Source organism: Puma concolor, chromosome A2, assembly GCF_028749965.1.
Source record: "Puma concolor isolate L17-30 chromosome A2, mPumCon1.1.hap2, whole genome shotgun sequence".
Classification (NCBI taxonomy): domain Eukaryota; kingdom Metazoa; phylum Chordata; class Mammalia; order Carnivora; family Felidae; genus Puma; species Puma concolor.
Genome location: NC_141668.1, coordinates 161,729,078 through 161,746,505, shown reverse-complemented (window position 1 = coordinate 161,746,505; position 17,428 = coordinate 161,729,078). Strand labels below are relative to the sequence as shown.

The window sequence follows — 17,428 nt, the reverse complement described above, 5'->3', positions numbered from 1 at the left end:
CTATGAAGCCAGTGTTACCTTGGTTCCCAAACCAGACAAAGACCCCACTCAAAAGGAGAATTACGGGCCAATATCCCCGATGAACCTGGATGCAAAAGTTCTCGACAAGATACTAGCAAACTGAATTCAACAGCACGTTGACAGAATTTTTCAACCTGATCAAGTGGGAGTCATTCCTGGGCTTCAGGGCTGCTTCGAGATCTGTGAATCAATCAGTGTGATACACCACATTGATAAAAGAAAGGACAAGAACCAGATGATCCTCTCACTAGATGCAGAAAAAGCATCTGACAAACCACAGCATCCTTTCTTGAGAAAAATCCCCACGAAAGTAGGGATAGAGGGATCTCACCACTCTACCACCGTTGTTCAACACAGTGTTGGAAGTCCCAGCCTCAGCAATCAGACAACACAAAGAAATAAAAGGCATCCAGATTGCCAAGGAAGGAGCCGAACTTTCACTCTTTGCAGATAACACGATACTCTAGGTGGAAAACCTGACAGGCTCCACCAGAAACTGCTAGAGCTGTTACCTTACAGTGACTCGTTCCCTTTCTTTCTTTCTTTCTTTCTTTCTTTCTTTCTTTCTTTCTTTCTTTCTTTCTTTCTTTCTCTTTCCTTTTTTTCTTTCCTCCTTCCTTCCTTTCTTTTTTTCTTTTTTCTTTTTCTTCCTTCCTTCCTTCTTTCCTCCTTCCTTCCTTCCTTTTTTTCTTTTTCTTTTTCTTTCTTTCTTCCTTCTTTCCTTTCTTTTTTTCTTTTTCGTTCTTTCTTTCTCCTTTTCTTTCTTTCTTTTTCTTTCTCTTTCTTTCTTTCCTCCTTTATTTTTTCTTTTTCTTTCTTTCTTCCTTCCTTCCTTTCTTTTTTCTTTTTTCTTTTTCTTCCTTCCTTCCTTTCTTTTTTTCTTTTTCATTCTTTCTTTCTCCTTTTCTTTCTTTCTTTCTTTCCTCCTTTATTTTTTCTTTTTCTTTCTTCCTTCCTTCCTTCCTTTCTTTTTTCTTTTTTCTTTTTCTTCCTTCCTTCCTTCCTTCCTTTTTCTTTCTTTCTTTCTTTCTTTCTTTCTTTCTTCTTTTCTTTCTTTGTTTCTTTTTCTTTCTTTTTTCTCTTTCTTTCTCTTTCCTTTTTTTCTTTCCTCCTTCCTTCCTTCTTTTCTTTTTTTCTTTTTCTTTCTTTCTTCCTTCCTTTCTTTCTTTCTTTCTTTCTTTCTTCTTTTCTTTCTTTCTTTCTTTCTTTCTTTCTTTCTTTCTCTTTCTTTCTCTTTCTTTCTTTCTTTCTTTCTTCCTCTTTCTTTCTTTCTTTCTTTCCTCCTTTCTTCTTTCTTTCTTCTTTCTTTCTTTCTTTCTTTCTTCCTTCCTTCCTTCCTTCCTTCCTTTATTTTTTCTTTTTCTTTCTTTCTTCATTCCTTCCTTTTTCTTTCTTTCTTTCTTTCTTTCTTTCTTTCTTTCTTTCTTCCTTTTTTCTTTTTCTTTCTTTCTTTCCTCCTTCCTTCCTTTCTTTCTCTTTCTTTCTTTCTCTTTCTTCTTTCTTTCTTTCCTCCTTCCTTTCTTTCTTTTTTTCTTTTTTCTTTTCCTTCCTTCCTTCCTTCCGTCCTTCCTTCCTTCCTTCCCTCCTTTCGAGAAGATCCAAGATCTACCCTTATAGCAAATTTCAACTACACAGTACAACATCATCAATTATAGTCCCATCATTGTACACTGATTCCCCAGAACTCATTTATCTTACATAACTGAAACTCTGCTCCCCTTAACCAACACCTACCCACTTTTTGCCTCCTCCAGCCCCTGGCAACCACCTGTCTGCTTCTGTGAGTTCTACTCTATGGAGGGCAAGGGCAGAAGGCAGGCAGACCAGAAGGAGGCAGTTACTGTAATCCGAGCAGACGGCTTAGACTGGGAGGTCAGACCGGCTCAGAAGCTGGTTATATTGTGAAGGTACAGCCACCCAGGATTACTAACAGATTTGCCAGATTTCCAATATCTAGGGTATCTAACAAACCAGCCCAAACTTAGTGACTAAGAGTCACTTCAGTGACAGTCACAGATTCTAGGGGACAGGGCATGGTAGGGACAGCTGGTTTCTGCTCCACAACGTCCGGGGCCTCAGATAGGAAGATTCAATGGGCTGGAGGTTGAATCTACTCTACAGTGACTCTACTGTCCCGGGGGGCTGGAAACATCAGGAGGTGTCTTCACTTGCATGTCTGGCACCTGGGCTGGGACAGCTTGAAGTCTGGCCTCAGCTGGGAGTGTTGAGCGAACACCTCCATACGGCTTGGGTTTCCTCGCAACATGGCGGCAGGGAGAACGTGTTCTGACACAGCCAGGTGGAGGCTGCATGGCAGCTGTCAGTCACACCACATTCTGTGGTCAGAAGAGAGTCACTGCCACCGTCCCAGATTCAAGGGGAGTGTTGGACTCCTTCGCGGACTGGCGAGGTCACGTTGCATGAGCACATGTAGGACAGACAGATACTGTTGCAGCCATCTTTTGAAAATTCAACTTGCCAGAGCCATGAAATGAGAGAAGAGAGGGGTCATGGGTGATTCTCAGGCCGTTGGCCCCAAAGGCTGATGGCAGGCCTTTGGAGAAACACAAGGCAGGCTGCCCACTTGGGCAGAGCGCTCCAAATAGCTCCAGCCTGGTTACCCCACTGTCTTCACTTGGCTCTCAGGGAACTCCCACGTCTGTGCTGAACCCAAAGATGTGGCCACCCCTCCTGCAGCCCCTTCCCACAGGTCCCTGGTTTGGGATCGGAGTCAAAACCTCATCCCTTGCTTTACCAATGAGGTGGACAGACTTCTCTCTTCAACTCTCACTTTTTAAATAACTTCCAGTCCATGTCAAGCTCAGGGTGAAAAACCTTCCTTTGCAAGTTCTGTGCATGTGATGGTGGTGACCAGCCTTCAGGATGGCCCCCGATGATCCTCACGTCTCAGTGTTCACGCTCTCATGCCGTTTCCTCCCGCAACGACTCGGAACCGGTCGGGGTGAAAAAAGATAGCAGCGGTCACAGCTTGTGACTTGTGCGGCCAAAGCATCCAAGGTGGCATGGCTTCCACCCTGGCCCGTGCCACATTGGGAGGACGCTCCATCGGCCCTTTGGAGAGAGCGCCCCATCTTGGAAGCAGATCTCCCAGCTTCAGCACAGAGACCTTGGCCCCAGGGAGCCTCTTGACGGGATATGCGAGGTCCCGGGGAAGAACCAGTCACCCAGCCAAGCTGCTCTTGAACTCAGCGCCACGGAAACTGCGAGCTAATAAATGCTTGTTGTCGTTTACGAAGCTTTGGGGTAATTTGTGATGCAGCCAGAGATAACTGAGCCAGGAACGTGGAACATGGAACGTTCGCTGTGGAACATGGGAGTACTTAGCACCTATCACTTTAGCATTTTGTCACAATTGTCACTTCCAGGAGGCCTTCTCTCTTTATCTCTCTACACTAGCCTCTATCCTATCCCTCACTCTGTTTTATTGTATTTTATTGTCATTAAAAAAAAAAAAAGTTTATTTAAGTGATCTCTGCTCCCCACGTGGGGCTCGAACTCATGACCCTGAGATCAAAAGCTTCATGCTCTTCTGACTGAGCCAGCCAGGTGCCCCTGTTTTATGTCACTTTTTAAATGTTTGTACATTTTTGAGAAAGAGAGAGAGACAGCATGAGTGGGAGGCGGGGGCAGAGAGAGAGGGAGACATAGAATCCGAAGCAGGCTCCAGGCTCTGAGCTGTCAGCACAGAGCACGATGTGGGGTTTGAACCCACGAACCGTGAGATCATGACCTGAGCTGAAGTTGGACGTTTAACCAACTGAGCCACCCGGGTGCCCCAGGAGAGAGTCCTAAGTAGGCTCCACGCTCAGCACAGAGCCCGATGTGGGGCTCGAACCCACGAACCGTGAGATCATGACCTGAGCCGAAGCCGGACGCTTGACCGACGCAGCCACCCAGGCGCCCCTACGTGATTTTATTTTAATAATACTCGGTGACTATTGGAAATAAAATAAAAAACCGAACCGCTTATTTCTATATTTATTTCCTAGTTCAGTGTCTGTTGTGTCTTGATGGGAAGTTCCACAAAGGAAGGAGCTTATCCGTTTTTTCCACCCAGGGCTTGCTGCTCAGATGCAGGCGTTGACACTTCTGTGCGTGAATCCAAACTGGGGCGAAGGATGTGTGCGTCTGTGTGTGTGTGTGTGTGTGTGTGTGTGTGTGCGTGTGTGTGTGCGCACGTGTGTGTGTGGGGGTTTGGGTGGTTCCCCCGAAGGTGGATTTGCATGTGCTTGAATTTTAATGAAAAAGGGAACTGAGAGAAACCTCAGGCACCTGAGCAGGAGGCGTCAGAGGCAGATACCATCCGGGCCTCTCTTCTCAGGCTCTCGTGTTAGCCGTGGCTGTGCACATGTATACCAACTCTGGATGCCAGGACCTGCCAGGTATGACCCTGGCCGGGCTGGAGCTGGGGGCCAGCCAGGGATGGTCGGGACCCAGAGTACGGCATCCCCACCCTGCGGCTAGAGACCGGGGCCCGAGGGACAGAGGAGGGGATGGGCTGGGCTCTCACTTGCCTCTCGTCTGGAAGGGACCAGAGAGGAGGAGGAGGATGGTGATGATTATGAGAACATGGCACCCCCCTACAAGGATCTCCCTCCCAAGCCAGGTAAGAGGACTCCTCAGAGGCCGGGTGCAGAAAATGTGTGGCCTGTGCCCCGAGGGAAGCAGCGGCCAGGGGGCATTAGCTGGGCGTTGTAGACGCACGGTCAGCCTCCTGTGTGCCCAGCCAGATGCCGTGATGACAGGTGTCTCTGTGCCTCTGCCCTGCCCCGGAAGGTCTCCCTGTCCACTGGGAGGGGCGGTTCTGGGCACAGCCCCCGGTGAGCAGGTCCACGAAGGGATGGCCCGAGAGAACGGGGGAAATCTCCAGGGGGAATTGAGGGCTCCGCTTGTAGTGGTGGGGAGACTGGGGTCAGAGGGGGGATATTGGGATGGGGCTTAACGGATGAGCCGGAGTTTGTTAGGCAGAGGAGCCTGGTAGAGAACCGATGGGTGCATAGGTCCTGAGACACGAAGGCTGGTGCTTCATAAGCAGTGCGTGGACCCTCGACTCCCAGCCTCCTCACATCCACACTCTGGGGACCAGATTTGCCTTTAGGCTCCGTGCCTGGCCCGGGTCTCGACAAGAGTCTGCTAAGTGGGTATAAAAGGGAAGGCTTCGAGGCTTCGAGGCTCCCCTGAGGGTCGACTGCGCTGTGCTGGTGTCCTTGGACCGCGGCCGGTCCCTGTAGGGCGGGGCGCTGCGCCCACCGCTTCTCAGTCCAGTGAGAGGCCAACCCGGCAGGTGCCCGGGGCTCCGAATGAGGCAGGAGGGGCCCTGGGCTCTGCGGCGGGCCGGCTCCCAGCTCCCACTTGGTCTCGACACAGTCCTCAAGCCCACCTCCAACATGGACCCCACCCATTTCATCTTCGGTGCTGCCCCTTCCCCGAAGTCAGCCCCTTCCCCATTTCCGATTGCAGTCCGATTTCCGGCTTTATTCCCAAAGCCGCAGTCGTCCCCCTTTCTTCCACAGAACCACGACCTAAACGGGGTTTCCTCCCGATCCCCTGGTGCAGTGATAGTCCCACCCTTCATCCCGACCACATCCCGCACCGCAACCCTGCTCCCGTGTCCCTCACTGTCCCCCCACCCCATCCTCAGCCCAGCCACACCCGTGACTCCAGCCTTAGCCCAGACTCAGCTGTGTCTTTAACTGAGGGCGAACAACTGCCCCAGTTTTTCCCAGGGCTGAGTGACTTCCTGGAATGTGGGACTTTGAGGTTTAAAACTGGGCAAGTCCCGGGCGATCCAGGACGGCTGGTCGCTCTAGCTCAACCCCGATTCCATTCTCATGCTCAACCCTGTCCCTCACCCTCCACCTGAGCCTCGGCCCTGGCTCCATCACGGCTTCTGATCTTTTTCCGGGCCTCACACCGGCTCTAACTCTGAACTTCTCTTCTACAGACTCGATGGCCCCACCTAGGCCTCCGAGGGCAGGTGAGTTGGGGTTGGGGGTACAGGAAACTCAGTGCTGCCTTTGTGTTGCTCTGGGCCTAACCATTCCTTTCCCTCCCTCCCCTCCCACCCCCCCCCCCGCCCCCAGGAAAGAAAACAGAGAACCCCCCACTGCCTTGCAAGTCCCCAAAGATCAAAGGTGAGAATCTGGGGCTGGGACTGTTCAGTTTACCTGGCTGAAGTCCTTGTCTGCATAACCACTGTCTTTCTGGCCCCTTCCAGGCCCGGACCTCACCCCTGTCATCTGCACATCTCCTCCACTGGGTGAGCGGCGGGGAGAGCCTGTCAGAAGCCTGCGAGGGGACACCGGGAAGCCCTCCAGTTCCCTAGAGAACAAATCGGATGGGATGGGGGAGGTGCTGATCTTGGGATGTAGAGTTTTGCAGCAACTTGCGAATAAACGCTTCTCTCCCTTTCTCCCAGGTGTCAATCCCGAATGCCCTCCGTTCCAGCCGTCCCTGGCTGGTAAGTCCACATGCCCCCCAGGTGTGCCCCTCTCTTCCCTCTCATGGTAGCAAGTATCCTTGAGTCAGACCTATAGCTCCAGAGGGAGACCCTGGGGCAGAGAAGTGTCTCCTTTCAGAAGGTCCACCTCCCTGAGTCTAAACCAGACTCGAGGGACCCAGGGTCTCTGCCTGATTCTCCTCAGGCCCCACATCCTACTTGCATAAAGCACGGGAAACATTCTCTGCCCCTGATGCAAAGGTCCATAAGCTTCCTAGAAGGGGGGAGCAGCTTGGGCAGGGGCTGCTGGAGAGTATAGGGTAATGCATCGCAAACGTTAGGAGCTGCGCTGGGTCCAACTCACGCACCACCTTGCCAAGCCTTCCGTTTACTTATTTGCAAACTGAGAATAATAGTGACATCTACGTGATAAGGGTGAGGATCCAGTAACAAGGGTGTGACAGGATGCTTTGGCACACGGCACGTTCTCTCCCGTGTTCTGGGTTATGTTGTAGTCGTGTTAGGTTGCGGTGATGGTGTTGGATTTGAAAATGGAGATGGGATGGGGGTGGGGCTTCATTTGGAGATGGGGAGGGGGCTCCGTTTGGGGAAGCCATGGCCCTGAAGCACAGCATGTGCTCTTCTGGGCTCCTTCAGGGTTCTCTTCCCCTGACCCTCTCTCGCCGACGCCCTCTGGTGAGCCAGTCATGACCACGGATCTCTGTCTCCCCGCTCTTGGAGAGAGGCTCGAGTGTCTCTTCCTCACTCTATGAAGCACCAGAACTGGTCTCTGTGTCCCCACTCTCTTCCCCCAGCCACCCCGGGGTCCCAGCTCAGTCAGAAGTCCAGATGTCCTGGGTGCTACCAGGAGGAGAGACTGGTGGTGTTCCTGTGCCTGCTGGTGGTGGTGTCACTGCTCCTGGGCTGCACTGGTCTGGCTGTGACCCTTATCAAGTGTGAGTAGGAAGGGGATGGGGCCTGGGGAGACGCTGAGCATGGGGCATGGGAGGGCCTGGGCTCAAGATGGACTCTTCCTCATAGACCAGGAGGTGGTGGGAGAGCTGAGAATGTTGACCTTTCAGCAGACGGCATGGCAAGCAAGTGGTGAGTGCTTTGTTCCCTTCATGTTATGCATACCGAACGCCCAACATGACCTCTCAAATGCGACCCCAAGGCCACTTCCGATCCTGCCTTTGCCGGGAATTGTGTAGGTATCGGGGGACGGGTGGGGTAGGGAGCACATCAGGCACCGTTCCTGTCCTTGCACAGTGTGTGCGTGAGCATGTGTTTACGTGCATGTGTGCGTCTAGATCGCTACTGTCCAATATGGCGGCCATGAGCCACTGTGGCTATGGGACAAGTAGGCTATTGGACACTGTGGCTATGGGACACTTGCAGTGTGGTCATTCTGAACGGAGATGGCCTGTGAGTGTAAAACACACACCAATGTCAAATACTTGCTCCAAAAAAAAAAAAAAAAAAAAAAAAGAATGTAAAATATCTCAACAATATCAAGAATAATAATCTTTAATACTGGTTACCCATTAAAATATTTTGGATACATTGGCATAAGTAAAAAAAATAACACTCAAATAATTTTTGCCTGCTTTCTTCTGACTTTTAAAAAATGGGGCCGGGGCGCCTGGGTGGCTCAGTCGGTTAAGCGGCCGACTTCGGCTCAGGTCATGATTTCGCAGTCTGTGAGTTCGAGCCCCGCGTCGGGCTCTGTGCTGACAGCTCAGAGCCTGGAGCCTGTTTCAGATTCTGTGTCTCCCTCTCTCTGACCCTCCCCTGTTCATGCTCTGTCTCTCTCTGTCTCAAAAATAAATAAACGTTAAAAAAAAAATTAAAAAAAAATAAAAATAAAAATAAAAAATGGGGCCATTAGGGACGCCTGGGTGGCTCAGTCGGTTAAGTGCCTGACCTCGGCTCAGGCCATGATCTCGCGGTTCGTGGGTGCAAGCCCTGCGTCCCCCTGAAGCCTGCTCTGGATTCTGTGTCTCCCTCTCTCTCTGCCTCTCCTCAGCTAGTGCTCTGTGTCTTTCTCTCTCAAGAATGAATAAACATTAAAAAAATTTTTTTTTAAATGGGGCCATTCGAAAATTCAAAATTATGTATGTGGTTTATATTCTACTTCTGTTGGACAGCACAGGTATTAAGAAGCGTTTACCAAATTATCACCCAAATGAGTATAAAATCCCAAATTTCGGCGAATTGTCCAAAGGATGCTGATTCTATGAAAAAAAATATAATAAGGGATCTTTGACCTTATCTTTGGGAAGGTCATATAGGGCTTTCCTAGGGAAAGAGTGCTGTAGCTGAGTGAGGGAAGGGAAACAACCACATGAGGGGTGGAGGGCTTCAGGTGTGTGCAAAGGCCCTGTGGCAGGAGGCAATGTCGTAAGTACAAGGGAGGAGTACCGGGCAGTTGGACGGGTGAGAGGTGATGGTGGCTTGGATGAGGGTGGAGAGAGGTGGGTGGAGTAGAAAAGCTTTAGTGGGTAGAGAGACGGAAGGGTGTCCAGCTGGAAGTGGGCAAGTCTGGCGTGGGAGCAGTGGGAATACTTAGTTGTAGAAGAATCTCCTGGGCTAGCACGGCCTTCGCCATGTTTGCTGAAGCCCAACAATTGTCGCATGTTGCATTCAAGCCACTCTCCTGCTCGAAACCCACTGGTGGCGTCTCACTGCCCAGAGTCCAAGGTGAGACTCCAGGCTTAACACTCGAGGACCTGGACATTGGCCCTCACCCTACTTTGAGCTCTGGCTCCTGTGAGGTTCACCTTGACCTCTACCGCTGCGGCCTGCCCCAACATGTCTGCTTCTGTAAAGGTGGCCCCGGCCTGCTGAGCCTCCCTCCCTCTCTCTGGCGGATACTGAGTCACTATCTTCCTGCAAAACCCACCTCCTCTAGGAAGTCCACCATCCCCACTCTTCCCCAAGCCCCAGGGCTCAGTCCCTCCTCTGAGCCACTCTAGGACTCTCTCTGGGCGCTGAGCACGTCAGTTTTGAGTTCTAGCACCGCCCGCTAGAAAGAGGGTGCAGTGAGGGGCGTGGCCTCGCTTCTTTCTGGTGTTTGCAGTCAGCGGTGGGTGGATGGGTAGATGGGGGTTTGCGTTACTAACCTTCCAGCCCACCCTTGCTGACAGTGACTGGCACGGCAGGGCTGGCTGGCCTGAAGAAGGATATTGACCACATAAGAACTAACACCAACCAGTCCCTGGTAGAACTTCGGGGCTTATTAGGTGAGTGGGACTTGGGGAACTGCCCTGGTATGGGGGACATGACTGTGCTGGCATGTCGCACAAATCCCCAGGGGGGTGATTCTCAGTGCGGTTAACCCGAACGATGCCCCCTGGGGATGAGCAGTGCGCAACCCGCACAACTGCGTATGGCACACCGTGTACATGACCCCGGCTCTGGGGCCATGCTGAGAGCATACTATTCTGTCCCTAGACTGTACCAGGATCACCTGCCCTGAGGGCTGGCTCCCCTTTGAGGGCAAGTGTTACTACTTCTCCCCAAGGACCAAGTCATGGGATGAAGCCCGGAAGTTCTGTCAGGAGAATTACTCTCACTTGGTCATCATCAGTAGCTTTGCCGAACAGGTGAGCTATCCCCTCCAAGCCCTCAAGAGCCAGCAGGTTTCACATATCCTTCCTGGATGGAGAGAAATTGGAAGTGCTTTTGAGCCACTAAGACTTTTTCTTTTTTTTAAATGTTTAATTTATTTATTTTGAGAGAGAGAGAGAGACAGCAGAGGAGGGGCAGAGAGAATCTCAAGCAATGTCAGAACAGAGCCTGACGTGGGGCTTGATCCCACGAACCATGAGACCATGACCTGAGCCAAATTCAAGAGTTAGATGCTTAGTCGACTGAGTCGCCTAGATGCTCTTAGCCACTAAAACTTTTTTTAAATTGTTTATTACTTTTGAGAGAGAGAGAGAGAGACAGACAGAGAGCAAGCAGGGAAGGGGCAGAGAGACAGAGAGCAAGCAGGGAAGGGGCAGAGAGAGAGGGAGACACAGAACCCGAAGCAGGCTCTGGGCTGTCAGCACAGAGCCCCCTGCGGGGCTTGAACCCTCGGGCCTCGAGATCGTGACCTGAGCTGTAGCCGGCAGCCCAACCGACTGAGCCACCCAGGCGCCCCCGCTGCTAAGGCTTTAAACAACAAGGTTAAGAGGACAGGCTCTCCTTGGGTTCAAATCCCAAGTCTCTAACCTGGAGATATCGTCACGGCTATTATATTCCTTGTGTTCTCCAGGCTGTGTTCCAAACACCTCGCGTCTTACATTAACGTCCTCACAACAACCTTGTGAATTAGCGTGCGAGTCAGGAGGGGTCACGTGATGCCCAGGGAACCGTCCCCGTAGCTCGATGAGGGACGCGTGGGTCCTGCTGCGCTTTGAGGTGGTAGAAAAGCAGTTTCACCGGCGAAGGAAAACTGGCTTTTCGTAAGCACCTGCGATGGTTTGCTGCTACGACGGTTAGGGTGCAAAAACCATTTGCACACGGTAGACATTGCTTGTACTTGGCAGATGGGGAAACCGAGGCACCGTACGTTGAAGAGACTTGCCCGTGGCCATGGACAGCTAGCAAGTGTCAGAGCTGGGATTTGAGCCCGGGGGTCTGCATGGTCTTTTTCCATCCTTTACCTGTGTCATTATTTTCAAGCAGATTTCTTGTAGACAACATACAGTTGGGTCTTTTTTTTTTTTAACTGTTCTTTATTTTTGAGAGAGAGTGTGCGAGCGAGGGAAGGGCAGAGACAGAGAGAGAGAGAGAGAGAGAGAGAGAGAGAGACAGAGGATCCGAAGCAGGCTCTGGGCTGACAGCAGTGAGCCCAATGCGGGGCTCGAACTCACAAATTGTGAGATCATGTCCTGAGCTGAAGGTGGATGCTCAACCGACTGAGCCGCCCGGCCGCCCCGGATCTTGTTTTTTAAATTCAGTCTGACAATTTCTGGCTCTTAATGGGTGTTTTTAGACCACTTACATTTGATGTAATTAAGCTGATGGCTGAATGGAGTTTGTACTTGCAGAAGTTTGTGGCCAAGGCTCATGGCTCTCCACGGATCTACTGGCTGGGGCTGAGTGACAGGGACCATGAAGGGGACTGGAAGTGGCTGGATGGCTCACCTGTCACTCTGAGGCAAGTATTGAGGGCCCTTGGGGTCTCTGCCCGCCATGGTCTTTGTGCAGTCCAAGCCAGAAGATTGTTTAGAACCCCAGGCCAGGCTGGGTAAAGGAGGCCCAAGGGTGCTTTTTTGCTCACAGGGAATCTGGTCCCTGTACCTTTAAAATTTTTCTCCATTGCGGGGAGCCTGGGTGGCTCAGGTCGTGATCTCACACTCCGTGAGTTCGAGCCCCGTGTCGGGCTCTGTGCTGACGGCTCAGAGCCTGGAGCCTGCTTCCGATTCTGTGTCTCCCTCTCTCTCTGCCCCCTTTCCACTCACGCTTTGTCTCTGTCTCTGAAAAGTGAATAACCCTTTAAAAAGATGAAACATTTTTCTCCATTGCAACATCTTTGCTTTTTAGCACAACTATAAGGTCAGGTCCTCAGGCCAGTGGTTGGTGGGGGGGGCGGCGGCGGAGTGGTCATAGGGTGGGAGGGGGAGGCAGCTTCCAAAAGCTTCATCCTTTTGGATGAGCGGGATCTCTCTATCTCTTGCTCTCTGTCCCTCTGCACTCTACATATATTAACCCATTGATTTAATCTTTTTAATAATCCTATAAAGAAGGTATAATTGTTCCCATCTTTAAAAATTTTTTCTTATCATCTCCACTTTAAAGAGGAGGAAACTGAGGCACAGAGAGGTTGAGCAACCACCTAAGGTTGGAAAGCTGGCAGGTGGCCCGTGCCAGCCAGTCTAGCTTTAAAGCCTATATTCTCAGCCTTTACACTTACTTTCTCAAGGAGTGTATGTATTTGTATTTTTTTTTTTTAATTTTTTTTTTTCAACGTTTATTTATTTTTGGGACAGAGAGAGACAGAGCATGAACGGGGGAGGGGCAGAGAGAGAGGGAGACACAGAATCAGAAACAGGCTCCAGGCTCTGAGCCATCAGCCCAGAGCTGGACGCGGGGCTCGAACTCACGGACCGCGAGATCGTGACCTGGCTGAAGTCGGACGCTTAACCGACTGCGCCACCCAGGCGCCCCTGTATTTGTATTTTAAACAAATATTCACCGATTGTCCCTCATAGCGGTTATACCAGTTTATGCTTTCGCTGGCTCGACGATACTTTTCTTCATTAAGAGTTCATCAGACTTGTGTAATTTTGTTGGTTTAATTGTAGATGAAATGGAATCCCAATTTAGTATTAATTTGCATTCTCTTATAATGACTGGAGTTGGATATGTTATTTTTTTATTATTTGTATGTTTTTTAAAGTTTATTTTGAGAGAGCGCGCGAGCAGGGGAGCAGAAGCGGGGCAGAGAGAGGGAGAGAGAGAGAATCCCAAGTAGGCTTGTGCTGCCAGTGCAGAGCTCGATGTGGGGCTCGGACCCACAAGCCATGAGATCATGACCTGAGCTGAAATCGAGTTGGACGCTTCACCGACTGGGCCCCCCAGGTGCTCCTGGGTATCTTCTCACATGTTTAATAGACACAGGTATTAACTTTTCTGTGAAGTGTTTATTATATCATTGGTATATTTTTACACTGGGATTTTAGTTTTTTTCTTCTTTCTTTCTTTCTTTCTTTCTTTCTTTCTTCTTTCCTTCTTCCTTCCTTTCTTTCTCTTTCTTTCTTTCTTTCTTTCTTTCTTTCTTTCTTTCAATGTTTATTTTTGGGAGAGCATGAGCAGGGGAGGGACAGAGAGAGAGGGAGACATAGAATTTAAAGCAGGCTCCAGGCTCCAGGCTGTCAGCAGAGAGCCCACAGAGTCCGATGCAGGGCTCGAACCCATGAACTGTGAGATCATGACCTGAGCCAAAGTCGGAAGCCTAACCGACTGAGCCACCCAGGTGCCCCTTCTTCTTTATTTCTAAGAGCTCTTTATATATTAGAAATATTAGTGTCCTGACAGGGGTTCTCATTTTTTGTTAAAGATTCTTGGAGGAGGGCACCGCTCTATAAATAGCAAAGACATGGCATAGTGGGGTGCTGTGAGGGCCCAGCTGAGACCCCCTCATGGGGCTGGTGCAGCCTTCCCCCGGCAGAGGGAACTGACTGCTAAAGGCTCACGGATGTGCTTTCTCTAGAGAGTTGTCCTCAGCTGAATGGAGGCCAGCTCCCCTAGGAGGTTACTTCAGCCCACAGCCAACGAGTGGCCAAGAGAAGCCGGGACCCTTTGTCACAAGTCGAGAGAACTCTGTGGTGCTGTTCACACTCCAGAGCTCCCTCTTGGATCAGGCTGAGGCAAGACCAGGCTGAACCCACATCCGGGCTCAAGGTCTCCCCCCGCACCATTCTGCTTCTCGCACTCCTCTCCTGAGAGCATCCCTTAGTAAATCCCATGCACCCGAATTGCCAAATCAGGCTCTGCCTTAATGGAAGAGACTTGAGATACTACAATACCTGGGAGGTTGGAAGGATTCCAAGAAGCGTTCTTTGTAAGAGGCAGAAACTGACCAGCTGTAGGAAACGGACTCAGGAGCAGGAGACCGTCCTGGTGAACGGGGAGGCGGGGCTGAATTAAGACAGACAAGGTGGGGGTGAAGGGGACAACATGGTGGCTTCAGGTAATTCTGGAAAGCTGAAGAAATGGCTAGGATGCAAGAAAGAGCCTTGAACCGTGAGGGCCTTTCCTTCCCCCTCCCCCCGACTCCCTGATATTCTTTCTTTAATTAACAGACTTTCTTTTTTGCCAAACAATTGAGCAGAAGGTACACAGTTTCCTCTGTCATTACCATCTTGCATTTTTGGGGTGGCACGTTTGTTACAGACGATGAACCAATATGGATACATTATGATGAGTTGAAGTCCTCGGTTCCCATTAGGCTTCGCTCCAAGTGTTGTGCATTCTGTGGATTTTGACGCGTGTATGTTGTCACGTATCCGCCGTCGCAGTATCGCATAGAGTGCCCTGAAAAAAATCCCCTGTGCCCCACCTGTTCATCCCTCCCCAATGCCTGCTTTTCCTCTCTGCAGCTTTTGGGACCCAGAGGAGCCCAACAACATCAACGATGAGGACTGTGCCAGCATGAACAAAGGTGGCACCTGGAATGACCTGTCTTGTGACAAAACGACCTACTGGATTTGTGAGCGGAAATGTTCCTGTTGAACCCCACGGCTGAGGGTGGGGGGGGGTCCCTACTCGAGTGCCCCTCGGCTCTTGGGGATGAGAACCTCCCGCCCTTCCACGGAAGACTCTGCCAGTCTGTGAACCAACATGGATGGACCTACGACGGAACCAGCAGCTTGGATGGAGCCAGTCCCCTTGGGTGCAAGTGAGAGCAATTCTCTGGCGACTAGAGGGCTTGTGCAATTGGATGATGTCCTAGTCTATTCAGGCCGCTGTACCAGAACACTGGAAACTGGATGGCTTACAGGCAATAGAGATTTACTTGTTGAATTTCTGGAAGCCAGGAAGTCCAAGGTGAAAGTGCAGTGCTTGGTGAGGGCCCACTTTCTGATTCGCAGAGGGCCGTCTTGCTGTGTTCTGTTATGCTGCAAGGGGGGAGAACTCTCTGGGGTTCCTGTTATAAGGAACAAAGAGTTCCACCCTTATGACCTGATCGCCTCCCAAAGGCCCTATCGCCTTGAACCATCACATTGAAGGTTAGGGTTTAAGATACGAATTGGGCGTGGGACGCACAATTCAGTCTGTAGCAGGTGGCGAGCTGGCAGGAGACCAGGTCTTAGACATTGTCTCCCAGCTCTGGGGTGGAGGAAACTCACCAAGTCCTTGCTCCCGGCTCCGCGGAAGCAATCCTGGCCGCGGGGGGCTCCGGGTCTGATAATGACTGAGCTGGAGCGGAAAACTCCCTGGCTCTTCTGAACCCTGGGGTGCTGGCCCAGGGCTCCCTTACTGTCTACCTGATGTGGAACAGCTTCTGGGAAAGCAGGTGGGGAAAAATTGTTCTTGACAAAGCAACTTTCTCAATGTCCCAGGTGAGGTTTGCCTGACCTAGGGGGCAGAATCAGGCCTCTGCCAAGACTTGGCCTGTGAAGCTTCCAGAAAGGCAGACCACCTGAGAGGCAAGCCCGCCCCCTCCCCCAATGTGTGGTCAGATTCCCAGGACAGCGGCGGTGGCTACCTATGCCTGCTCATGCCTTTAGGCTGTTGGTGGTTTGTAAAGATCTTCGATGAATGATTCACTTTTACTTGCCGTGGACCTTCCTGGACTATTAGCTCTTGCCGTGTGAGAGCTTCTCAAAATGTCAGTTCGATGTGTGGCCCTTGCCCAAGGTGACGGTCTGCTGTGGGGGAGGGCGTGTTCCACAATAAAGCACCGTAGACTGGCTTAAATGCGAGAAGTTTACTGTCTCCTCGTTCTGGAGGCTGAAGTCTAAGACTGGCGGGTCGAAGTCGTTGGTTTCTGGGGAGGTGTCTCTCCTTGAGTTGTATCTGGCTCTCGGCTCCCCGTGTCTCCACATGGACTTGTCCTTGTGCGTATCTGTGTCCTAATCTCTTCTTCTTATGGAGACATAGGTCATATTGGATCAGGGCCCCTTGCAATGACTTCGTTTTCATGAATTGCCTCTTCAAATACAGTCACATTCCGACGTCCTGGGGGTTGGCACTTGAACACGTGAATTCTGGGGGAGAGCAGGACAGCCTGCAATACCCTCTAATGGACCGGTGCTCCGCCCAGTGGTTCTGACCATCAGAAACACCCTCGAGGGGAGGCTGGTACTACCCACAGCTGAACACAACGCAACAGGGCAGACCCTTTGGACAATCCCCCAGTTGTATCTAAAGGGACGTGGGCATTCTCCAGACTGATCAATTGCTTGATCAACAACTACCCTTGGTGAGTAGCTGAATCCTCGTGTTGACTGACAGCAGGGGATCGAGGCAAGGAGGCTCTGGGCAGAGGGGCAGTGGGGGAGGTTAGCGTTCACTTCCCTTCCAGCCCCCCTCTCTCCTTGTCTCCTCCCCCGTCTACACCTGTCCCCAACTCACCAGGACTGAAACCAGCCCCCCCTACAGCCCATAGACTATAGCGTGGGTGGGTATCCAACCCCAGGGGGCCGTTGGTCCAAGTGACTGTTTATGTGGGGTCAGGGGAAGTTCCTGCATCTCAGAAGAGGAGATGTGAGCCTCCTGCAATGTGCTGAAAAATGGAGAAGCAGGGGCTGTGGTCACATCTTTGGGTCATGCTGGGGTGTTTCACAGTGGGGCTGACTCAAACCTATCTCCCTCCCACATCTCTCATGATTGTCTAGTTTTAGGTAGAGAGATAAGTGTGAAGGAGGTCCCCTTTACCACTTTGGGCGTAAGGGAGCAAAGGCTGGGCATTTTTGGTGCGTAAAAATAACAAAAGTCACCGTTTATCAAGCATGTACTGTGTGCTAGACAGACACAACGACTCTGTGAAGTTGGAACAACTACCGGCCCCATTTTATAGCTGGGGAAACTGAGGCTTGTCCATTGTCATCTGGTGGCACAGCTCATATTTGGACTCAGTCTGTGCCTCCAATGGTTGATCTCTTTCTGCAGCACCTGCCACCTTTCAAGGGTCTGTAAACTCGAATTATCCCTGAGACCCCAACCTTGTAGCTCTTGTCTCAGCTGGCAGTCATGGGAAGGGAACAGCGTGGTGTGATGGAACAGACATCCTGGGCTGAGGCAGGACACTAGGAATTGAGTTCTGGGTCCGTTGATAATAACCTGTGCGGCTCTCCTGGGGCTATGATGAAAATGCGGGTGAGAGGAAGGGTAGGAAGAAAATTAATCTATTCTGAAGAGAAAACTAATGGGATTTGCTGATGGAGTGAATGTGGGGTGTGAGAGAAAGAGAAGAGTAAAGAATTACTCCAAAATTTTCAACTAAAGGAA

General features: G+C 50.9%; 1 protein-coding gene across 3 annotated transcripts; it reads left to right on the top strand.

Moving 5' to 3' along the window:
* The first annotated feature begins 4,305 nt into the window (after window positions 1-4,305).
* Window positions 4,306-15,903, top strand: CLEC17A (C-type lectin domain containing 17A). 3 transcript variants are annotated; one of them, XM_086698842.1, is made up of 12 exons: window positions 4,306-4,424; window positions 4,571-4,648; window positions 5,987-6,019; window positions 6,126-6,176; window positions 6,260-6,301; window positions 6,461-6,502; window positions 7,297-7,437; window positions 7,523-7,585; window positions 9,628-9,723; window positions 9,935-10,086; window positions 11,521-11,630; window positions 14,575-15,903. In XM_086698842.1, exons 1-12 carry the CDS (start codon window positions 4,391-4,393, stop codon window positions 14,705-14,707), a joined length of 975 nt encoding a protein of 324 aa, XP_086554968.1. In that variant the 5' UTR covers window positions 4,306-4,390; the 3' UTR covers window positions 14,708-15,903. The 3 variants fall into 3 exon arrangements, with proteins under 3 accessions (XP_086554968.1, XP_086554967.1, XP_025771594.2); XM_086698841.1 differs by having other exon boundaries at window positions 6,461-6,523; XM_025915809.2 differs by lacking the exon at window positions 11,521-11,630 and having other exon boundaries at window positions 6,461-6,523.
* The last annotated feature ends 1,525 nt before the right edge of the window (window positions 15,904-17,428 follow it).

Excerpts from the sequence above, each read along its gene's own strand:
- CLEC17A (XM_086698841.1), top strand. The coding sequence starts at position 4,391 with ATGTATACCAACTCTGGATGCCAGGACCTGCCAG. Across the intron at positions 4,649-5,986 it reads GGATCTCCCTCCCAAGCCAG|ACTCGATGGCCCCACCTAGG; the intron begins GTAAGAGGACTC and ends TCTCTTCTACAG. Across the intron at positions 11,631-14,574 it reads GGCTCACCTGTCACTCTGAG|CTTTTGGGACCCAGAGGAGC; the intron begins GCAAGTATTGAG and ends TCCTCTCTGCAG.